At 42.7% G+C, this 24,447-nt stretch overlaps 1 protein-coding gene across 10 annotated transcripts in view; it reads left to right on the top strand.

Annotated features, from left to right (window-relative positions):
* Nucleotides 1-24,447, top strand: part of PRDM10 (PR/SET domain 10) — a 47,665-nt gene that overhangs the window by 482 nt on the left and 22,736 nt on the right. For 3 of the 10 annotated variants that reach the window (XM_056509464.1, XM_056509462.1, XM_056509463.1), the window contains exons 2-11: nucleotides 9,147-9,348; nucleotides 11,070-11,237; nucleotides 12,845-12,904; nucleotides 15,604-15,723; nucleotides 16,663-16,870; nucleotides 17,250-17,491; nucleotides 18,524-18,727; nucleotides 20,624-20,696; nucleotides 21,334-21,451; nucleotides 22,394-22,523. In XM_056509464.1, coding sequence (XP_056365439.1) covers nucleotides 9,256-9,348; nucleotides 11,070-11,237; nucleotides 12,845-12,904; nucleotides 15,604-15,723; nucleotides 16,663-16,870; nucleotides 17,250-17,491; nucleotides 18,524-18,727; nucleotides 20,624-20,696; nucleotides 21,334-21,451; nucleotides 22,394-22,523 — 1,416 coding nt within the window. In that variant the 5' untranslated portion in view covers nucleotides 9,147-9,255. Of the gene's footprint in view, nucleotides 1-448; nucleotides 6,935-9,146; nucleotides 9,349-11,069; nucleotides 11,238-12,844; nucleotides 12,905-15,603; nucleotides 15,724-16,662; nucleotides 16,871-17,249; nucleotides 17,492-18,523; nucleotides 18,728-20,623; nucleotides 20,697-21,333; nucleotides 21,452-22,393; nucleotides 22,524-24,447 lie in introns of those variants that run through there. The other 7 variants (XM_056509470.1, XM_056509469.1, XM_056509468.1 and 4 more) reach the window with 6 other exon arrangements.

Raw genomic sequence — 24,447 nt, 5'->3', positions numbered from 1 at the left:
GCGCCCGGAGCTGGCGGTGCGGGGCCGGGATAAACCGTTCGCTCCCGCCAGTGGGGGGGGAGGGAAGGGGAAGTAGGGCGTCCTCATTCCCCTTCCTCCCCCACCCGCGGGAGAGGTACAGTCCGCTTCCCCCTCTCCCTGCCCCAGCCGGGATCCCCAGCCCGCCCCGGACGCGGGGAGAAGGGGGTGCCCCCACCCTTATTCCCCCCTCCCTGCGTGGTACGGTCCGGACCCCGGCACCTGAGCGGCGGGGGAAAGGGGGGGGCGCCCAAGCTATGTTTTTGCGCCCCCCCCCCAGCACTGCGGGGGTCTCATCTCTCCACCATAATTCTGGGCCGCTCACCCCGCGCTTAGCCCAGCTGCCCCGCCCTCGGCTACGGGCCCGGCCCGTCCGCTCAGGCCGCCCGCCCGTGTTCCCCCTCGGCCCTCAGTGGTTGGGGCTGGCTGGCCGCTGGGCGCTCTTACGGGGGGCTGATGGCGCCGCTGCCCTCAGGCGGGGGCGGATGGGGGGCGCGGCGGCGGGAAGCGGGCGGTGTGAGTGGGGGCGACGCTCACGCCTGCTGATTGGCCGCGTGCCTCGCGCCCCTGCCTCCTATTGGCCTAATTAGGGGAGGGGGTGTCTCACCCCGTCTTCGGATTGGCTGTAATGGCCGTGGAGACTGTATTGGGGGGATTGGTGGGGGTCCCCCAGTCCGCCCTGTGAGGGGCAGTGGTGGGGTGTGTTTGCGGGTCCTACTCTCACGAGGTTCTCTTGCTCCAGGGGGCCCAGTGGACATCAGTGTGTCCCCAGCAGGGCGAGGTTCCTGGCTGGGTGGCTCTGAGACTTGGTGTGGAGGGAAGTTAGGCCCTTCCCCATTGCCCTAGGATGGTTCTATTCATGAAGTTCCTGGTCTAAGTAGCAGCAGTTGCTGCAGGTGGAAGCTGTGGGGTTCACTGTTCTCCTGACAGTGGTCTTGCTGCCAGAAACTCTTTTCCTGTGGTCTTGGGTATGGTTTTAGCAAGTGGATACTTTATCTTGCAGCTCTCTTGCTCTGTGGGTGTTGGTGTTGATTTGTCGTGTTTGCCTTCCTGTGCCCCAGTTCCATTAGAAGTGAGTTGATGTGAGTTTGTTAAATGGTTAAGTTGGAATGGAAGAATAACGTCCTGATGCTGTGCCTGTCAAAATTACTCATCCTAAGGGGGTAATTCACCTTTTTTAGGGGTATTTTCCGGTATGAGAGCTATGTGTGGTCACCTTTCATCTCTCAGCTGTATATTGCAGAGCCTCAGGAGGGCTCTTACAGGGTCCCTAAATTAGAATTTTAATGTGGTTTAGGCTGCTGACAGTATTCATCGTCCTGACAGTGAAATGAAGGGTCAGGATTTGTGATGCACTTTTTGGTACCTCGGCATCAACCTGTCTAGTGCATCACTATATATTTATGGTTCTTACAGACCTTTAAAGAATTGTCAAATGCAAAGCTGGGTGTGTAAAATGCCTATCAATGTTTCCCTGTGAGTTTCAATGGGAGTAAAGACTATACTGAACTTTTGCTTTCTTCTGTCAGATTTTTCATAATTCAGGTTTTTTTTCTTGTAGTTCAGTTAGAAGATGAGATGCTAATGAATCACCAACTGATTTTACAAGAGGATTCTTTGCATCTTTTGTGGACACAATAAAATAATTGGTAGTCTTGACCCTTCTAATGCCTTCATTTCTAGGAAAAGTAATGCAGGAGCATGTATTCTCTAGTCTGTCCTTAAATGGAAAATTTCTCTCTGAAATTGTGAAGGTTTTTGGCACTTTTCTACATGGATGCTTCTCTTGTGTGAAAACAGACAGCTTTATTACCTTGTTTATAGGATGAGATATCGGTGTAATTGTTATTATCTGATAGAATAATTGACAATTTGATTTTAGAGAGAAACGGGTCTATAGTATTTTCTGCTCTCCTCTGGCACCCTTAGTTCTACCATTTGCAGAAAATCCCTGGATGAGCTCTCCTGGGGTAAATTGCTCTGCAGTGAGCAGCCACTTCCAGTGTGTTCCTGACCACTTGCAGCTGCTGGCAGCTGTGTACACTGAATTCTAATTCTAAGTGTATTAAGGGGGCTGGTTTTGTATGGTGAATTTTGTTTGGGCTTGAACGTGAGATTGGGTCTATTTGTCACTTTTAAAACATGCAGTTGTATCGTTGCCCTGAAATGGCTCTATACGTCAGTCTCCACCTGTTTGAAGGTGCAGATAGTCCGTTTGTTCTCTGGGGTAGTGCAGAGCAGCAGCTATTCTGAAGGAGCCATCTCAGGTATGTGTTTTTATGTGCAGAAACAAGGTAGTTTTGTTTTTTTGAATTTTATGACAGGTGATTTAAATTCAGAGGAAAGGTGTGGGGGTGGGTGAGGGAGAAAGGAAGCAGCACTACCTGCATGTAGGAGGGGAAGAATCCCCTCCAACTGACAGTTCTTTTGGGAAGAGTTTACTGGAGGAGGAGAAGGGATGGGAGACAAAAAAATGGCAGGAAGAAGCTGGAAGGGAATGGTTTGTTTTCTTTCAGTTACCCCTAACAGAGCCATTTTGACGATTATGTGGGCAGAACTGTAGAAGACACTGATACAGACACTTACTTTCCTTTTGTGTCATCCTGTACTTTAAATGCATGTGTTCCCTGCTTCCTTGCTTTATCAGATTCCTCTCTCTGTGGTTTATAAACCATATCCTTTAGGAAGGCAGGGTTACTGCCTCGAGCAGCTGGAGCCCAAGAACTGCAGTATGTGATTCAACAGCCCATGATATCACGGGGACCTCAGAGGATGAAACATTGGGACGACAACAACATGAGGAATGTGGCCATAGATTAAGGAAGCTGAGAGTGGGAGGAAGAAGTCAGTTGCTGGAGTGGATATTTAGATGTTGAGCAAATGGGAAGAGAGGCAACTAAAGAAGAGATTTGCATATGTAGAAGGTAATGAAGTTGAATCTTTGTCCACTGAGAGAGAGGACAATGTGAGAAACATTTTATTATACAAGAATTAAGACTCAAGAGAGATGTCCTTGGAGCATCTCTCAGTAGGTGTCTAAACCCAGCCTAGGTAGTCTGTAGGAGGATGTTAACCTGTGCTCAGGCTGGATTCTCTCCTGTATTCTGTGGTAGAAATGGATTTTCAGCTAATGGATTTTACCTGGTAAGTTGTGAGAGAATAGTTACATCAGAGTGTTGTACTGTCACCTTTAATGCCTGCGCACTATCCCTTTAGGATAAGGACTGTAACGTGATGGGCACAGCAGCAGAGGACTGGCCTTTGTCTAAGAGATCTCTTCCAGCTTGTTGCTTTGATGATGTATGTGCCATAAGGATATGGGTATACATTCATTATGCACAATGGCAGTGAAGAGTGAGTTGGTGTTTGGCTGAGCTCTTCTATTAATTATACAAGAAAATAAATTGAAGCCATTTTTCCCTTTGTGGAAATAAGTAATTCTTGCTGTCCCAGCCCTAGTATGATTCCCATTTTTAACTCACCAGTAAAACATAAATATTGTGCTTTTACATCACCTGATTGATAACATTCACGCAAAATGCACCAGGGCCAGAGTTCCTTGAAACAGTACGTGCCTGTGATGGATGGGAATGCAGAGGAGGTGACGACAGTCCTGAGTCAGTCCTCTATGAGGTTAGAAACCTTCTTGCTGCTATGAAAGCATGTTCCTACTAAAGGATCTCAGGAAATGCATTGGCTCTGCCTTCTAACTGGCATAATTAACTTTGTGTGGGATAAAGCTTTTTGCAGGCACGTATGATGTTCCTTTTGAGCATAATAAATTATTTTCATATTAAAAGCTAGAGGAAGACTGAGAGTTGTAAAACCTATTTTGTACCAATCTTACTGCACTTGCACATGGCTAGGGTGACACACACTTGTCAGTGAGCTCAGTCATGGGAGGATTAAGCCAATAGTCCCTGCTGTTATTGCTGCAGGGAACCTCAGGCTGTGCAAGGCTCTTTTACACTGGGGAGTAGATCACATTAGCTGGTTTATGCACCATTATTGCAAAGTGGGTTCTCGTTTTGAGGTACTGAGTGGCTTTATTGCTCTCTGAGCAGGGATGTGGTCTTTTCCCCTTGCTCAGTTTTAATATTACCTTTTCTCATCCTGGAGAAGGGACAAAAATGAGTGTTTGGCAGCCACTGGCTTGGATTTTTCAGCAGAATGCCCTTAGTGAGCCTCACAGAGGTTGCTGCAGATGAAGTCCCCAGAGAGTTTGTCTCTGCATTTTCTTGTGCAGTCGCAGCATTGAAAGAAATTGTCATTCTTTTATAGCAGGTTTGCCAAGAACATATGGTTATTGTTGATTTTAATTTTTTTTTGGTGGTGCTTTTTTCTGACTTTCAGAGCTTACCTTTGAAGCCCTAGGTGAGTTCATTGAATTTAACTGGTATTTAAAACACTTAGACACCAAACACAAACCAGCAGTGACTTTGCTCTAAGTGGTTTTCTCTTACAGCACCGTTCACTCCTGAGTCTTTGTGGGGGGATCATGGATGCACCTGTGAGGGTCCCCACATGGACCTCTGGTGGCTTAGGGTGTCTAATGCTGAGGCAGCAAAGTTAGCAAGGGGCATTGCAGTTGGATAGGCAATGAGGCACTTTGCCCATTTGATTTACTATCCTCTGGAGCTGGATGCAGTGCACGGGGAAGCTGCTGATTTAATAAAACGGCTCCAGAGAAAGCACCATCCCACAGAACAGGAAGGAGGAGTTGGAGGGTGTTGCAGAGGTCAAAAGGAGGTTTTAAGTAAGATTTAAAAGAAAAAAAAATTGTCAGACAGTGACACCAAGGTGCTTTCCAGGTATCAGAAGTTTTGTCATTAATTACATTTTCTGGATTGGATGTAAAATGCAAAAACTAAAGAGAGATTGCTGTAGGTCTGTGACAGCAGTAGGTTCCAGAAGGTGTTAAGAAAAGGAAGGTGAATGTGAATGGTGCTCTGAGACAAACCTGTGTTGTCCTGAAGGGATGGTTAATTTACTTGCACAGCTCAGAATGAGCTAATGTTCCACTATAGGAGATATTTCAAAGTCACAGGAGCTGTGTGGTTTTAGATCATGTTGTGTTGTGATTTGTACAATGTATAGTGTCAGACAGTCACTGCTTCACCACTGCCATACTAGAGTGGTACTGGACTGTATTTGTACTCTCTAGTTATGCCTGTTAATGTTTCAGCTTGTGTCATCACCTGGCGTGGACAGGGTGAGGCATGCCTGTTGTTTGGGGAAGAAAATGCTGTGTCTGCACTTACTGTAAATGCTTTAACATCTCCCACTGGCAGTGCTTCTTGCTCGTGTTTGTGATGCTCATTGTGTTGTATGAAAGCATTGGGGTGCTGGCAGAATTTCAGGTGACTGTTGGGTGATATGTCAAAATTGACTAATCTTTCAACTTCCAGAAAAGTGAAATTTCATCATCTTCAAGTTACTGAAGTACTTACTATGAGTATACAAAAAAAAAAAAAAAACGATATATTGAATAATATTTGAGCCAGGCCTCTTATATTTTATAGTGGAGAGAATATAGTTGTGACAAACATAACACGTAAATTTGACATAAGTTTAAGCAAGCTGTTTGGATTATTGTTTTACTAAACATCTACATGCATTTTTATTACAAAATATAGCCTACTTTCTTCATATTGAGGAAAAACTGAGTTTATCCTATTCCAATGCCTTTTATATTTAGTTACGCTTTTTTCTTTTAGGATTTATGCAATTGAGTTTCAATTTCTGTTACACTGATTTTTATGGTAATCACTTGGACATAGCAGAGCTTCTCATTGAGGTGCATGTCTTGGTGTTTATTTAGCTTGTCTGAAAATGTGTGATGTGTACAATATGGTGAGAAAAATCAACAGTTGCAAAGGATAATCCATGGACAAATAGTGTGGAGAGCAAGCAGAGAGTGCTCCCTGCATGCCAGTGATTCGGCAGTGCTTATGTCCGAAGTTTCACGTTTATTTCTGCTAAAAAACTACCAAAGCTGAGAGAAGACCACAGGGAAATGGTTAAAAGTTCAAGACACTGTGGCTGTCAGGGTTGAAATGGGTATTGAGAGTGGGATCTAGGGAAGGAAATAAGATTGTGTGGGATTAGTGAGAAGCAGCATCCCATGGAGGACCAGTGAGCAAAGTTAGCTTGATCTTCTTGTCATCAGTGTCAGAAAATTCGCTCAGGTGTTGGTGTTTTGTGGCAGTTCTATTGTCAGTGGCTTTGGATAAGATTTTTGCACCTTCTGGCCTTGACTGCACGACTTTTTTGTTTCACAGCTGAATTTCAGCACTTGCTCCTGCCTCCCACCTTCTTTATTGCTCATTCCTGGGACCTCTCTGAGATGTGGCCTGTCTTTGCTCTCAGCACATCTGTTATTCCAGGGAAATGGGCTTTTTGTGATTCCATTTTCCAGGGAAAGTGTGTTTTCATGATTACCAACATACTGATGAAATGCATACCGAGAGGTAGATACTAGAATGAATTTGGAAGCACAGAAGTTGAAAGCATCAGCAAATCCTGCAGTTCCTACTATTCTCCCTTATTGCTGCACAGTTGGCTGGGCTGAACTGTTTATTGTTTTCATTTCTGTCAAGAACAGCAATAACCGAGCTGTTTATAGAATCTGCAGCACTGGGCCACTGAGTTTGGCTCAGCCTTGCTTTTTTCCCACAAGATTTTAAGTTAGTGCTAGCTTTGAGAACCATAAAATGACTTCTGCTTTCCTTTCCAACTTTATGGTACTTCTTTTTTTTCAGAGATGAATCTTAATATCCAGTTTTGTCTTTTAAAGGCCCTGCCTGAACCCTTCGGTCTCCTTTGTACTCAAGTTGTAAGTTATCTGTGCCAAAATGACTCTGCAGGAGTGAGTCAGCATCTTCCTTCAGACCTTCAGTGTCTGCGGGTAGGGAAGGTCAGCCAAAATTTCTGCTACTTGTTTCACCATGTGGAATTAGCCAGAACTGTGCCTTTTCCTTAATTCAGTTAGTAGTTAATGTAATTGCATTCTTTTTATCAGGGTAATTATATTTTTCTTTAAAAATCAAACCACCCCAAATTGAAACCTCTAATGTTCATTTTTATTTTTTGTTTTCTAAGCAGTTAGGCTACTGTTAGTGAAATTACCTGAATTGGCTCTTGATTAATAATTGCAGTCTAGGAAAAGAGCTATTGTGGATAAACCCACTGAAGAATATCAACAGGATAGGTGTTAAATTTTGCAAAGAAGTGGTTCGCAGTGTGTTACTGACATAAATGCTGTCATATTTTGCATGGGTAGAGGTGATCATATACCTGATGTATGTATATAGTTAATTATTCTGAATAAAGAACATTTACCTGATAAAATGAGTGAAGGAGGTCAGTGAATAAGGTAGGATTAGATATGAGAAAATCCCTAATTTAATGCTTAATAACATAACAAGTAGCAAGCAGAAAGGTTCTGTGTAGGGACGGGTGGTATTTATTAATAGATCAGAGCATGTGTGCGCTTAGATATATAAATAAATAATATTTATCTGTAAATTGCCCTGACTTTCCACACTTGGAGTACAGGGCTGATGTTTATCACTCCTAAATATTTGCTGCAGTTAATTTTTTCATACTAAACTCAGGCATTGAATGCTGGTACATGGATTTTTTTTTTTTTTTTTTTTTTTTTTTTTCTCCTAAATGCTTTTTAGGGATGTTTTGTATCAAGCAATATTAATGGAGATGAGATTTCTGTCCCTGTATTCCCTTAACTGGAGATGTTTGGATATAAGAGAAGGTTAGAAGAGTTGCTCAGTGTCTGCTTTTGTGGGCCCCACGTGTGCTGGGTTGCTCAGCATGAGACAGCAAGCGTTAACTCCAGTCACCAGTAACAGCATGACTCGGTGTCTAGCAATGCCCAGAAATATCTTTCCCACTGGTTTTCTTTGTCTATATGGAAGCAATACGATTTTTTTGCTCCACCACGCAATTCAGTGACGTTAGCCTGAGACTTCCCTGCCCTTGTGATTTATCCATGCTTGCCAGGCCCAGTGGAACAGTCAGTGCTCAGGTCTGCACAGCTTAGTCCTTGCAGGCAAAATTAGGAGGAGACAGAAAGTGCCTGCTTCTTTTTTTACCTCTCCTTATCTATTTTTCAGTCTGTCAATGACAAGCCAAATGCTAGCATTTATAGGGATAAATTATGAGTAAAATAATTTGCATTGAAAATGCAAATGAATGAAAGCATCAGCAAGGAGCCCTCTGCTTCCTTCCTGGTGCACAGATGGGTACTGGTGTTGGATCAGCCCAGCAAGACACTGGATATAAAATAAAGTTAATTGGAGTAGCTGAGAAATTAAATGGGCTCAGCCTCATGCTAGTTCCTGGCCTGTGATTTAATATGACATTAGAGACAAAGGATTGAGAAGGTCCTGGATCACCAACTAAACCAATCACCAGAGCTGTAAATTACCCTTCTGGGATTGCAACGGCAGATTGAGAGGCCCCAGTAAAATTGTAAGAGGTGAATAAAACCAAGCTTGGAAGCAGTTTGTCAAGATCTTTGAGACTTTTAAGTTTCATTGTTACTTTTTAGTAGTTGGCTGTTATAACACTGTACTAACCTGGGACTGGGGATTTGTCCAAGGTCAAATCTGTCTGTACATGGAAAACCAGTTGGTGCTCAAACAAAACCTCATTCAGGCAAACTGAGGAACTGGTGATGCATTTCTGTGCATAGTTGTTTCCTTGTTGGAAGCCTCAGGTCCGTTTTTTGCATTAGTTATTGATTTCTAGGTCTTTAGGTGCCAAAAGGACAATGAGGAGAAGGTGGTGTAGATGGCACGTGGCCAAGGAAAGACATGCAGGAAGAATTCAGTGCAATCTTTCAGTTCAATTAGTGCAATGCTTGCAATGCTTGATTTGTTTCCTCCTTAATGGGACATGGAAAGCGGTGAACAGCAGGACTTGACCATGCTCAGTGAGATAAGATTTCTGTTCCTTTATTCCCATAACTTAAGGTGTTTGGGTCTTGTAGGAAGTGTTTGTAAAGCCAAACCTGCTTTACTCTGTGTTACTGAAGTGTGGTAGCTGATAATAAATCCTTCATAGCTCTGTGCAGTGTGTCATGCTGGTTTTAATGTCTCCATTCTCAGTTTTTTTTACAGCCATGTTGCTGAAGATCACTTTGTCTTCTGGAAGCAGAAACTCAATGAACAGATGAATCCCTTCAGCCAGACATTCCTCCAGTAGATCTTTCCCCTCATGGAGCACCCAGGCAGGGAGGAGATGGACTTGAAAGAGGAAAGTCCTCAGGTGTGGACTGAGTCTGCAGCACAGGAACAGAACACTGCTCAGGTGATTAGTCAGAGCTCTGCCTCTGCTCAGGCTGCATTGGGATTGGTGGGGAGGGTTAATTCCTGTTTGGCCCTGATTTAGAGTCTAGAAGCTCAGCTTTCATTTGAGCAGAAATACAAACATTTCTGTGGTGATTTGGGGTTAAAGCTTCAGAAACTGAGCAGTGCAAAGCATGGCAGTGAAGATACAGAGCTCTAAAATGAGATGACCGAAGTCAGGCAGTGGCTGTAGAAGTTTCAGTGTCCAAATGTATTTATAATCATGTGGGAGAGTAAAGGATTTAGAGTAATGAACATGAAGAAAATCTGTGATTTGTGGCAGCTGCTTTTCATGGCATCATTCAAATCAGTTGGAACTGTGGGTGGACCTTGTGGAAAGTAATATGAGCAATTTTTTCCAGCTGGACATCTGGGTAGTGAGGAAGGGAGGAATGTTAATTGTAAGTGACTAATGTAGTCAGGTTCTGCTGTATGCAGTTTGTCCTTCTGCCTCTGAGACAACGCAGCTGGGAATTTCTAGAATACTGTAAATTGATTTACTCTGTTAAGTATTGTAGGAAAAGGGTGCTGCATGGTGTTTGACCCAGCTGAGAAATTCTGCCTCTCAGTAATTTCCAGCTTTGAAATTTGCAAGGAAAGGCAATTCTCAGTGGCCTGTGTTCCCTTCTCTCTACAATTGAATAACCATGCTGCTGTTGGCAAGTGGCAGTTTTAAGGCTTAATGAGAATTTGCAAAGTGCTGTTCAAATGTGAAATTGTAGTGTTTGTGAGAGGATTTATCGCACAGAATCAGCACTGAGCATCCATGGGGGAGTACCAGGTGTCTTCTGAAGCATAGGCTAAAAAGTGAAACAAAATAAAATACGTAACTGTGGCATCATATTATGTGAAAGAATTTTATGTGACTGTACTTGCACTCAAACTAGGTTTCCTGCTCGTTGTCCTGTTTTTCCCACACACTGAAAATGCTTTTCAGCTCGTAAAGGATGGCAAAAGCTAAACATATTCCTGTTTTCACTGGAGTTCAGTTTTCTGTCTCATTTAATATAGGCCTCTGATCATCAATTATGGTCATAATGTTCTGGTAAAATCGACTTGTTTCAATTTAAAGTGCTGCCCTAAACATAACTTTTTCCAGTATTCCTTGGAATCTGTGCCTAATGTTTTCAGGTATCGGTTTGTCTGTTTAAGTATTTGATGCTGCACATACATACTACAGAGAACCAGTCTAATACGCCCTACTGCTGCTTCTGAGAACCTCAGTACTATAACTTGAGGAGTATGAGAGTTAATAAGTTCTATTAGCCTCTCATCAGACAGTAAAAATTACCTCCAACTACAGAACTAGCGGAATGAAGTCATTATCATAAATCCTGAAAGGGATATGAGCATACAGGGAAACAATATTCCAATAAATTTTAATAGATACATCAGTTCAAATATAAGTTTGTTCCCTTACAAATTGTCAAGATACCATGCAAGAACTAAGTATGGGTGGGTGCCCTTTGTAGCAATTACATCTTGAGTTGCAATGCAAAGTAAAACCAGAGACTGATGGGAGCTGTGTCCAGATTTCTGTTGATAGCATAATTGAGTGAGATTTGAAATATATGTCTTTCAGTGCGTTCAGATTAGCTGGGACACAAGTTCTCTGTGCTTCCCAAGGCACCCCGTGGCTCTGGTACTGTGTTGGTGCGAGTGCAGGCTCTCTTTGTTCCCCAGGTGCGCTTTGTCCCCGAGGGGGGGGCAGTGGCCCAGATCATGTACAGTGACGAGCAGGAGCGTGGCCCCGCACAGCAGGTGGTTTACACGGCTGATGGCACCTCCTACACCTCTGTGGACACCTCGGAGCACACCCTCGTTTACATCCACCCCGTGGAAGCTACGCAGGCACGTGTGGTGTGTGGTTCTGAGCCCAACCTGGTTTTGGCACCTAGAAAACACAACTATCTTGTTTGAGATGAAAGCCAGTTACCAGCCAAGTGGTATGACTGGAAAACAGCAGGCAGTTACTCTCAGCAGTTTTCTCTGCCCACTGCTGAGCAGGGGCTTCATGCTGTTCATTTGTCTGATGTGCAAATCTGCTTATCAAAGGATGGTGAGGCCATGAATTATGAAATGCTGATTACTTTGCTGAAGGTGAATGAGATTATAATTTACTTAAAGGTGTTTTCCAGAAAAAGGATAATCTCACCAGATAATTTCACCAGAAATTCTGCCTTTTGTATCCAATAAAAAGCTGAGAGCCATCTATGTTCTTTCTGGAAGAGTCTTTGTTTTGTGTAGTACAGTTGTCATAACTGATAGTTATAGTAACAGTGGTGCCTTTTTTTAGGGCATCTCTGTTTATTCAATGTAATTTTGTAGTCTCTACAGAGTTGCTGATTTTATAGAACTTTTATACTCTTTTCTTCTGCATAATCATATCAAAAAGCCTTTATTCCCTTGCAGCACATGTTTATATGGGGTCAATATGCTATGCATCTGTGCCTCTGTGTGGACAGATTAAAAAGAAGCAGGCTTGCTTTGTCGAGAGTGTTTTATAATGTCTTTGCTGACAGGGGATATTAGCTGTGCAGCAAAGTGCACGTACCTGACACTCCTGTCATGCTGGCATGGGCCTCATGTGGCACAGTGTGTCTTGTGCAGCTCTCAGCTGTCCCAGAAAACCAGCTTCTATGTGGAGAGATGTCCTGAGAGAATATCTCCCAGGAAGTTCCTGGCCAACTAACTCCAAAACTCTGAATGTTGTCATTGTGTCAAAAGATGTGTAGTATTCTGACACTCTTCTGCATCGAAGATGAAATTATCACAATGCTGAAGGAATTTGTATTATACCATACTTTATTTTGTTGTAGCCAGACTGCTACCAAGGTCAGATGTTTCAAGTTTTGGCTAAGTAAGGCAAGCCTCAGTCAGTCTCGTTTTTCCTGGGATTCTGTCCTTGTTTTGGCTGTTCTCGCAGAATATTGAAGTTGGCATGGCTTCTATGAAATTAAACAGCATCCTTACCATATCAAAGTCCCATATAGGATGTGCATGATAGTTCCTCAAAAGAAAGCATACAACAGTCTTGTGAATTTTCAGTAAGAAAAGGCTCACAGTTACCTTCTTCCCTTAAGTGTTATCTTTAAGCTATGCCCTTAAGTATTATATATTAAGGGCATAGATAGAGCTATATTGAATTTCATCCTGTTGCCTTTATCAAATCAACAAAGTGATTTGGGTAAAATAAAATACACCCCTGAAACACTTTAGCTGTACAAATGCAAAGTGCTGCATAAATATATTAACCCTTTAATGGAGCATTACGTAATTTTTAATTTCTGTGTGTGTAGGTCTACTTGGGTAAGTCGAATTTTCTATGATAACAGGTAGATTAGAAGCTGACAAAGGCTCAAATGTGGGTTGTTTCATGGTGGCAGGGTAACTTTTGTGTTAGTTGGGAGTAAAAACCCCTAGGGGCTGGTTTGATAAGCCTTTTTCACTTTGTCTAGACTCTGTTTACAGATCCATCCCAAGTGGCTTACGTCCAACAGGATGCTACCACCCAGCAGGTAAGCAAGAGATACTATTCATTTTGGGCCTAAAACTATGAGGGAACAGTTAGGGAAGGTAAAGGGTCATTCATGTGGTGATGGAGGGTAGTGGGCTATCTCTGAAGGTGTCCAGTGGCAATCTTGTGCTGTCACCTTGATCAAGACCAATGGCCAGCTTGGGCATAAATTGCAATAAAAGTTTTTGGGTTTATTCTCAGTAATTCTTATTCAACAAGAATTCCAATTAATTGCCACAGATAATATAAAAAGTCTTTCAACAGTGTCCCTGCATCAGATGTGGCTGATGTTGTCTTAATGTGCCATTTTGGAAAGGCTGGGTTTTCAGCCTTTTCATGTCCTCATGCAGCTTCTGGTCCAAATTCCTTTAAATCCATGAAGGACTCTCAAGGGATAGAAAAATTGGATTATGTTCTAGGTTTACTAGAAACATCATAGGAAAATAACTGCAGAACCTGAAGAAGTTCAGTGACTGGCTCCCTTATCACGTGTGCTGGGCTTGCCAGTGTGAGGTGGGCTGGGAAGAGAATAAAGCTGCAGCCTGTGTTTATAAGGTTATGATGATTTTTTCTTTTTCTTTTTACATCCGTCATGGATGGGGAAGTTTTTTTGTTAGCTCTTACTGGTGTCTTTGGGGACTGCACTGTGCAGTCAGTAGACAGGTCAGATCAGCTGTAGATAGGTGCTTTCAGATCTCTCTGGTTGGAATTCTCTGCTTGTCATAGACTTAAAATCATTACTGCTTGGTGGGTCTTTAATGACATGTGTGAATGGATGTGTTAGATCCAAATCATCACCAAAGCCATCATTAAAATGTGTGTTTATTGATAGTCTTGAGGCAGTGAAGGATTGAATGTGTGCTGAAAATAAATTTTCTTGCTAAAAGACCTTCTAAATTGTAAGACACAGACGGGAAGCAATGACTGACACAAAAGTGTTACCTGTCTTCTCATTCTTCTCTTTCTCTGGAGTTTTGTTCTGGAATTTTTTGCTCCATAAGTTTTCTTGCATTTAAAAGCCAAAAATTCCTATTTAATTGTCTTAAAGCTCATTTAACAAATATATGATTAATTAGAAATAGAGATTACTTGTGTGCAGTGCAGATAGCAGTGACAGCAGAGGTGATCTGCTGTTATTATCCCAGAAGCACTTGTCTGTGTGTCCTCAGCCTGTCCTCCGTTCCAACACTGTCTACAGCAGTCCTAACACATATATTAATTTTTTTCATGAACAGTTAATCCCTTATTATATCAACTCCTGCCTTTGCAGCTGTTTTTACATCAGCATTTTGTGTGGGACATCCCTGAACTGACAACTAATGATAAAATAATAATTAAATCTCCTCTTGTCTTTCAGAAGAAACTTTATTGTAGAAAGAAAGTGAGAGGTTTATAAAAATAATGCCCATAATCCATGCAGTGACTGACATAGAAGTGCAAGTAAGGGTATGTTTGGTGTGATTAGAAGAAGGCAATGCTAATAGGGGATACAAATAGATCCAAATCTGTGTGACCCTCTCCTTGCTGGCACACTGGAGGAATAATGATGCCTCTTCTGTAGCTACTTGGCATCAGAAGTGTCAATACCACACTGTCATGGTGGTTTCCTTCTCACTGTCACACCATTCCTTGAAGTATTTTTGCTGTTGTTTTTCAGGAATTCCGTAAATTATTCTTAATACCTCTTTAAACAAAGCAATTACTTGCAGTTTTAAGTCCAAGTGCTCACATTATGGATTTTGTTGTCTCCCTCACTACTGGCCCAAGTCACTGTTCTCAGTTTTATCTGATATTTATTAAGCACTCTGCAGAGAGGCAAGAGCTTGGATTTTAGCATAAAAGCTGTGTAACAGTCAGAGGCACAAACTAGAAGCCACATGATGTCAGCTGTAGAGAAGGATGAAAAGTCACGTGGACTAATGTTGCAAATTCCTGTATAGACAAGCAGGAAACAAAAGGCAGGAATGGTGATTCCTAGGGACTTAGTTGTGCTTTGTTTTATTACTGAATGGATGAGAACAGTGTGGTAATATGCATTAATTTGGTTGTTACAGCACAAAAAAATAAGTATGTAAACAAAGTGTGTAGTGTGACCAAATGTAAAGAAAAGTAATTGTTGGGATCCTCTTGTTTGAGAGTTTGATCTTCTCAATGAGGTCAATAAACCATGTTGATTTTTTTAATGGATCCTGGATCATAGAATAAATGGATGATTTGGATTGGAGGGGACCTTAAAGCTTATCTAGTTCCAGCCATTGGCAGGGTTTGCTTGAGAAAAAAAAAATCAGAAAAAGAGGAAATGTTTCTTAGTCCTTCTCTACCTTTTCCCTTGAAAACGAAAGTAAATTTGGGCATAGAGGAAAAGAGACCCCAAATCAGGGGTTTTACAAGAGCTAAAGAGCTCCTAACATCTGTTTTTAATGCAATTTGAGCTCAGGCTGGGTAGGACCTTAATTTAAAAATGTGTTATAGGTAATTCACAATTTGCAAAGTGCATAGACTTGAAGCCTTTCCCTTTGTCCCAGGAGCTGCAGGTTCTGTCCAAGCCTATCATCCCTATTTGAACCCCAAAAATCACAGGAATGCCACAGTTTTTGAGTGAGTGCAGGGCTCAAGGGAGCTGTGCATGCTGGGCCATGCCCATGTGTTAAGTGACTGATGGAAATGCTGCAGTGCTAAAATGAGTGCCTGTGATTTTAGGTAACTGTGCTCTTGCCTGCTGCTGCTCAGAGCATGAATCCCACCAACCTGTCTGTGCTCGGCAGCATTGCTGACCCCCCCCAGCCAGTGGCTCTGGAGCAGGGGCCACAAGCAGATAGAGTAAGTTGCCAGGCACCCTTTCCTTTTCCATGTACGAGTGCACTGATTCCATTGTTCCATCATCTCTGGGGATGAAATGTGGCTGAGTGATCTGGGAGGAAATGTGAGAAAGCTGTAGTGCAGATTTGTACCGTCTTCCATAGTCTCACCATGGAATGTATGGGGGCTTAGGAGATCATGTATTTAATATACAGAGAAACCTGGTTAGTAAAGGAGCAGCCACCTTAAAATTCTAGTGCTGAAGAGTGAAGCTAACAGGTGTAGTGCTGACTGTCACAGCAACATCCACTGGGTTTCCTCACCACTGTTTTCAGATAGCTCTGCTGGGTGTAATATTTCTTGTTCTCTACCTGAGATATCTGTATGGCTGATGAAATATGTGCCAAACTTCAAATGTTGCGATTCTTTTAAGGAAGAAAAGGGCTAAACTTGAAAATTAGTGGAAGAATGCAATGTCCTCAACTGTTCTTCGTGTCCCATTGTTTATATCTAGTCTCCGTTACCCCTTATTGACCTCTGCCTTTGTACCTTGGAGATAGGTTTTATTTGATTGTAAGGAGATCATGTGTCGAAGTTCAGGATTCTCTTGCTTGTACAAAAGAAGTTAAAATACAGCTTTAGGCTCTAGGTAATATCCACAGAGCCTGGACTTCATTTTGAACTTTCTGCAAGGGTCCAGTGCTTCCCCTGAGTTCAGTTTCTTCTGAGACCTGAGTCTTTGGCAGGGTAGAGCCAGGCAGTAATACAGGTGTTTTGAGTGAGGGCATCAGTAGCAGTGAGCCATGCAAAACATTCCTTGGCAGACATTTAGCACCTTCCCTTGTCCTCCTGTCCATTAACAGAGGCAGCAGGAAGAGTAGACTAGCAAGGACCTTTATTGCTTTTCCTTGTGGTTTTCTTCATGGGTCAGCTTGAATTGTTTGTGAATTCTCTCCTCAGGCATCATTACCGGTGCATAACCAGGTGTTACCTCCCATGGAGGCTGTGGATGGTTCTGATCCTTTAGCACCTCTGCAGAATCAAATGGAAAGGATAGAAACAAAAGAAGAAGATGATGAAGATGAAGATGAGGATGAAGATGGGGAAGACACTGACATGGATGAATGGGATCCAGATCCACCTCGTCCCTTTGATCCCAATGATTTATGTAAGCATGTGCAGTAGTATGTAGTGTACTAGCTGCTCCCCTCTTTTTTCTTCCCTCTCCATCAGCGCTGTAGTAAAGAGAGGCAAAAACCATTCAGATTTTAGAAGTAATGAGTGAATATGAGTCTTTATTCCCAGAAATGTAAACTCAAATTGGGCTGCTTTACTGAATATACAAGATTCTGTCCTTAGTGAAGTCTCTAAGCTGCTTTGTTTCTATTTTGCTGGACACTGGCCTGTCTAATATTTTAAAATGTAGGCAGACTGTTGGCGTAAGTGTTCCCATAGCTGAGCCAGAGATGTTTAGAGAGAGATAGGGCTGTTTCTGAGCTGGTGTGTGTCTGCCTGAAGGTCACATCCTCTCTGCCTTTGTGTTGCAGGGTGTGAAGAGTGTAATAACGCACATCCCTCAGTGTGTCCGAAACATGGACCTTTGCATCCCATCCCAAACCGGCCCGTGCTGACCAGGGCGAGGGCCAGCCTTCCCCTGGTGCTCTATATAGACAGGTTTTTGGGAGGTGTGTTCTCCAAACGGCGTATCCCAAAGCGTACACAGTTTGGGCCTGTGGAAGGACCCCTGGTCAGACAGACTGAGCTCAAAGACTGCTATATCCATTTGAAGGTAAGGGTGAGAAAAGGGGGAATCGATTTGTGCCTAAGCTTTGATTTTCATCTATTTGCCACTCTACCTTCATCAATTCACTAGAGATAATTTGTTACTTCAGTCTCTGAATGTAACTAAGAAATACCCTGATTGTTTTGGCTTCCAATCTGCTCTGTTACTCAGGGTGACACACTAATCCTGGTGAATGTTCTGGCATTATGGTGCTAGGATATATATGTATATATAGGGTGCATAACATGGAAGGCTGTGAATCACTCTCCCATGAGCTGAAGCAGCATCTGGACATAAAAACAGCAGCCCATTCTGAGGGTGTTCTGCAGCCATTCTTTTGTGTCATGTTGTGACCTCAGTTCAAAATATTTTTCTTACCTTTCTGTTCATAAGATGTAGGGGAAAGAAGATATTTTTATTCCCTTCCTTTTGCCAAGTAACTGGCCTGTGGTAAAATGGATTTGAGTGAATTTTTTCCATTTATTTACTAGTTTCACTATAAAAAATTGGTCCTTAATTTGTTGGAGTTTAGATCCACAGTCTTAGGAGGGCTCTGATGGTCAGTGACCATAGACAAGTTGTGACCGTAGACAGGTTCAGCAGCTAAGAAATGTTCAGCTAAAGAAGGGCTGCTTCCTGCTTGAGGCAATGTCATGAGTCAAGAAATGAAAGGAAAAGTGGGTCTGCCAGTTAGAAACTTCTGACAGATATTTCTGTAGCCTACTAAAGCTACAGATATTTGTGTGTCATTTGTTATAGTCGCATATTCATACTGTGCTTGACCCCTTTAGTGAATGATTCTTGTCCCTGAAAGCCTTGGAAGGATCCATTGTGCCTCCCTAGTTAATCTTTACTTGTTGCTAAATATTTTTTTTGCCTGTTTCTGGGTCCATGTTAGTAAAGAGAGAATATTAGCTATGCCTTCATTGCTCCCCTAATGTAACAGTTGCATGGGCACAGTAGTTTTCCTAGTAACTCAAATTCTTTTGAGTGTGCTGCCAGGCAGTTACAGTCACATGTAATTGGATTTTGCTACAGGTTTCTCTTGATAAGGGTGACAGAAAAGACAGAGACTTGCAAGAGGACCTGTGGTTTGAACTTTCCAGTGAGGCTCTGTGTAACTGGATGATGTTTGTGCGTCCAGCTCAAAACCACCTGGAGCAGAACCTGGTGGCCTATCAGTACGGCCACCACATTTATTACACCACCATTAAAAACGTGGAGCCCAAGCAGGAACTCAAGGTATGGTAATGCTTATGTGTCAGGATTCTCTTTTTCTACTGATTAAATAGTACCTCAAAAGTTGCTGCCTAATAAGTGCCAGAAACTACTGGTGTGAATAGTTTTAGAGCTTTTTTCCTCTGATGGCATGAATTGAATGTCACTGAAGTCAGTAAGTAGTTAGTCACCAACATAAGTATTTTTATGAGCTTTGCCTCATGAGGAAATTTAAAATAAAAATATGTAAATTATTTATCTCTGTCATGCTTTACACAGCATATATTTTGCTGATACAATCTAATTTTTATTGTAGCAGTCGTATTTTTTTAATTCTGTATGCCCTTTCCAGTTAACCCTGTGTGTTCCTGGCTTGTTTTCTGGTGCCTTAAGTGAATTTGGTCTCTCCTTTAACCTGGCTTTCCTGAAGCTTTTGAAACTTTGCATGTAAAAAATGATAAGGAATATTGTGACTTCCCTATGGTTTGCTTTTTCTTCCCTCTAAAAATGTATTGATTATGATGAGCTCAAGGCAGCGTGGCTGGCTGAGAGGGCCTTAATTTTCAACATTTTTTGGGTCACTGGCGTAGGGATCAAAAAATTTTGATATCAGGAAATTTTGTTGTTCTTCAAATATCTTCTTGCATGTAGATTTCAACAATTTGTCTGGAGAAACAATTGTTTAGTAAGTGTACTTACTAAATCAGGGCAAAAACCTACTTAATACCATTTAAGAGCAGGACTATCTGAAATCAGTCCTTGATGTTTTTAAGCTGAATTACTAGAAATCTTACTAATCCATTTAAGTGTATTTAAACATCATTTTCTTAGCAGTTTTTAAAACAATTTGAAATCACACTTTAAATCAGTACAGACCTCCCTGTGCGAGCATGATTTTTCTTACTTTGTGTTAGTAGTGTCTTTTGGGTCAAATGGCTTGCTAAATGAAAGGCTTGGTAATGTGATTTCCTCCTCAAGTGGATGTAGAGCATTCATGTACATTTTGTCCAGAGATTGAAGTAGTTGAAGCTGGGAAGTTCCAATTTGCCTGCCAGGTATGTAGTCCGGGAGCTCCAGGCTTTCGTCTTTGTCCAGCTGGTGAGATTCCTGCAGAGTGACACACCTGCTGGAGAGTCCTTGAAATCCTACTCACCTCTGCCTGTGGCCCACTGCAAGTTCAAACTTGTTTGAGTTTTTCATGCTGAAAATCTGTTGGTGCGTTCTTTGAGAAATCTCTTCGAAAATCCACTCTTTTTCATCAAACAGATGAAATGATGGAAGAATTCTCAGCTAAATGTGAGCATCTGCTTTTAGGCTTTAAAAAACTTTGTCTTCCTGGCTCTTGTGGTTGTCTTTGCTAGTCTTGAATTCCTTGTATGACAAAAGTGGGTCCATCATGTTGGTGCCTGGCAGATCTTTGTTTTGGGAAGCAGAATTATATTGCTTCAATCCTTCAGAAACTCAGAAGCATTTTAAATTATTCTGTGTGGATGGTGCTGCCTATTGTCTGTGTAAGGAGAGCAGGAAAGAAATGGGAAATCCCCAAGATAATAACATTTCCATTCCTCTTGGTACAAGTATCAGTACTCTGCTGACATCCTTCCTTTACAGTCATGTAGCTGGGTTTGGAGATTAATCATATTTCCTTTAGAGCTACTAGTAGCCATGTGTGAGATTAGCATTCATGTTAGGAAGCTAAACCTTAAAATTGAATGGATATACTTCCTGAGCAAAGCTTTTTCGTTCCTCAGTGGGGGCACATTGATCTTATCAAACTTCATTATTGAGGATGAAAGGAGCAGTAAGAGTTAGCAGTTGAGGCAAGTGAAGTAAATGTATTGCTTAAAACCCATTTTCAGATAAATTTCCATTAGTTTTGGCTCCACCTAGGTGTCCTATTACCTTGTGCTCCTGCTGCAGGTGTGGTATGCTGCCTCCTATGCCGAGTTTGTGAACCAGAAGATCCATGACATAACTGAGGAGGAAAGGAAGGGTAACTTGGGGTCTTCTGCTTTCAGTGTGGTGGTGGTTGCAAGTTTTACTCCTTAGTTTCAAGTACATGGCCTGTATAGTGCTCCCAAATTTTTGCTGGGTTGGGAAAAGTTAAACCAGATCTAGATTGTGTTATTGGAGCTTATTTCCAATAACTATGCTCATGAGAATATTACCTTAATTTAAGCCTTCGTTTCAGTTTCTGGGAAGCATTAGATTGCTTCCTCCCAGGAAGATGTCTGTTTCTGTACTCAATGTCTATGGTGTGTCATAAACTGAGGTGTGACTGCTTTAGATTTAGAAATTTCCCTTGATCTCCCTTAACCTAAGCCAGTGGCACAATCCTGTAGGCTCTTCCATACAAGGGTGAATTTCAGAATCCCTCTGAATTTCTAACAGTGTTGATAGTCCATAGGAATTGTCCCTAGTGGTCATTCTGTGTCTCTGTGATGAGCTATGGTTATGGCACAGTGCAGAGGGCATAAATGCAAAGACCAGTGGAGCAGGGCTGGGTATTCTGCAGCCTCTCTAACCTTCAGGGGAGAAATATGGCCCAGAGAGGATAGAGAGGCTGGGGGCAAAAAAATTAGGTGTTTAATTGATGATGAGTGAAATGGTGTTATTGACATTTCCAATAGTGCTCAGGGAGCAGGAAAAGAACTGGCCATGTTACGAGTGCAATCGGCGTTTCATGAGCTCGGAGCAGCTCCAGCAGCACCTCAACTCCCATGATGAGAAGCTGGACTTCTTCAGCAGGTACTGAGCCTTAGCTTCACTTGTGGATCACTGTGGTGCTTCCCCAAACATGCAGAAAGGAGGGGCTTTGTCCTGCAAATCTTGGTGACCAACTCAGGAGAGATTAGCTCGGCACCAGCTAGAAAAATCATGGCAGCAGGAGGCTGACTGGTATAAGAAATTTTGTGAAAAAAGTAGCTTGAGAGAAAGAAGTAATCTGTTGAAATTAGTGAGGTTTTTTTGTTTTTTGACAATGGTTTTTTTTTTGACAATGACTTTAAATATTTGTAATGTTTCAGTATCACAGTTATTGAAATACTGTGTTTCTCAGAGATATGGAAGTACAGAGCTTGGAAAACAAGGCTTCTAATGCCTCATTGGCCTGGTAAGATAGTTTGTCCTGAGCTATTAAAAACTGAATCTACAAATACCTGTCACAGAAGAGAAGGCATTAGTACCTTCTTTCTCCTGAAATGTAGCAAGTGACTCTGTTTTGTTTTGGCTTTTTGACACAAAATTGTTCCCTTCTGTTTAGTGCCTGACATCAATGGCTGAGTGCTTTTTGGGGGAGGATGTTGTGGTCTCTGATTTTAAATGGGTTTCTGTGTGCATTTGTAACTTCATGCTGAAAATGCTTCAGCACACCATAAACCAGGGTGTTAGAAGTGGGAGACTTGCTGTGGCGGAGGGCTGGATGGAAGCAAGTAGTCCTCTTGGTCCCATGATTACAGAAATTCTAATGTGTTCTGAACTTTGGTTTCTCATAAAGCACAAAATAAGTAGATACCAGCCAGAAACCCTTTGTTTTTGCTGTCACAATTCCTTCAGTTTGTATTACTTACTGCATCATTGTTGCTGAGTTGAATGGGTGACTAGGGATGCTGACAAAGGAGTATAAAATCAGTGGAGAATCCAAATACATTTTTTTCAGTGTCTAACCTGGAGCACTCTTGTGTTCTGCAGAGCCAGAGGCCGAGGTCGTGGGCGAGGAAAGAGGAGATTTGGACCCGGCAGACGCCCCGGGCGCCCTCCCAAATTCATGCGCATGGAAGTATCCAGTGAAAATGGTGAAAAGTGTGAAGAGGGGACACAGGTATATTTTTGGAGATGGAGGGGGGGAAAAAATATCATGTGGAATGTAATAAACTCTTGACTAAAAGAATTTGGGACATCAGTGCATACTGAGGGTGTGCTTTGAACTTACACGTGTAATTCTTGGTTTCTAGCTGGAATACGCTACCAGAAGAGCACAGTACTTCTATAAAACATGTAAAATCACTTGGATTTCTGCAGCAAGTTTCACTCCAAAGCACTTAGCAGTGAGCTGGGTTATTGTGGTAGTATAGCAGCCTCCCAGAAGTAATTTAGACAGTAAAACTGTAATAGGAATTTAGGTTCTTATTTGTCCTTTCTGGAATGTGAGATCAGCCTGCTCTTACAACTGTTAGTGACGGAATTAAATCAGTTTGGTTTCAACAGATGGTGATAGAATACATACTTTTGATTACATCCTGCTTTGCAACCCAAGACATTATCCACCCCTTATTCTATTACCATCTGCATCATACCTAAATCAATACCGTCTTTAAACTCTACAATTAAACCCTACACACAGTTCTCACTTAAGATTAGGTTTCCCTGCAGTACATAACGGGTTTCTCCATCTCTCAGCATTACCCACCAAGTGTAACCAGGTCCTTGAGCAAAGAGGAAATCCCAGAGATAGATTTGTCTTTGCCTGAGGTGGGACTAATCCAAACAGTTTTTCCTAGAAAACTGTTCATATGTACCACAGGGACTTTATCTCCATCCACTGTGTGCAAGGGTTCAGATTGATCAGGACCAGCTCGATTGATGGACCCTCGGGTGTTGACCGTCCAGGTGGCCTTTGCTAAGTTTGTTTCCCAATTCTTGAAGGTTCCCCCACCAAGTGCCTTCAGGGTTGTCTTGAGTAGGCCGTTGCACCATTGAACTTTCCTTGCAGCTGGTGCATGTTAAGGGATATGATATATCCATTCACTGCCATGTTCTCTGGCCCAGGTGTTTATGAGGCTGCTCTTGAAATGAGTCCCGTTGTCTGACTCGATTCTGCCAGGGGTACCATGTCTCCACAGGACTTGCTTTTCCAGGCCCAGGATGGTGTTCTGAGCAGTGGTGAGAGGCACAGGGTAGGTCTGCAACCATCCGGTGGTGGCTTCCACCATGGTCAGCACGTAGCGCTTGCCCTGGCGGGTCTGAGGCAGTGTGATACAGTCAATCTGCCAGGCCTCTCCGTACTTGTACTTGGACCACCGCCCCCCATACCAGAGGGGCTTCACCCGCTTGGCTTGCTTGATGGCAGCGCACGTGTCACAGTCGTGGATAACCTGGGAGATGCTGTCCATGGTTAGATCCACCCCTCGGTCCAGGGTGATTTGCGTTTCCAATACAGGCACGCTGTGTGATGAGAGCAATCCATTTCTCCATGTAGTGGGTAGAGGTAACCTTTCCTTTAAACATCCACCCTAGCACTGGCAGTCAGGGTGCCAGGAGAAGTTGTGCCTCCGTGTCAATCACCTCTGAGGCAGTTGAAACTCCTTCATAGGCTGCCAGGATTTCCTTGTCTGTGGGAGTGTACTTGCCTTCGGACCCTCTGTAACTGCTGCTCCAGAATCCCAGGAGTCGGCCTCGAGCCTCTCCAGGCACCTTCTGCCAAAGGCTCCAGGACAGACCATGGTTCCTGGCTGCAGAGTAAAGCACATCCTTTACTTCTGGTCCCGTTCTGACTGGACCAAGGGCTACCACATGAGCAATTTCCTGCTTGATCTGGGTGAAGGCTTGCTGTTGTTCAGGGCCCAGGGGAAATCGTTCTTCTTGCAGGTGACCAGGTAGAGAGGGCTCACAATCTGGCTGTACTCAGGGATGTGCATTCTCCAAAAGCCTATGGCACCTAGGAAAGCTTGTGTTTCCTTCTTGCTTGTTGGTGGAGACATTGCAATGATCGTATTGATGACCTCAGTGGGAATCTGACACCATCC

The sequence above is a fragment of the Oenanthe melanoleuca genome, chromosome 24, assembly GCF_029582105.1.
Source record: "Oenanthe melanoleuca isolate GR-GAL-2019-014 chromosome 24, OMel1.0, whole genome shotgun sequence".
Lineage (NCBI taxonomy): Eukaryota > Metazoa > Chordata > Aves > Passeriformes > Muscicapidae > Oenanthe > Oenanthe melanoleuca.
Note: the sequence above shows the minus strand (reverse complement) of the source record. Positions and strands in the feature narration are given on the sequence as shown.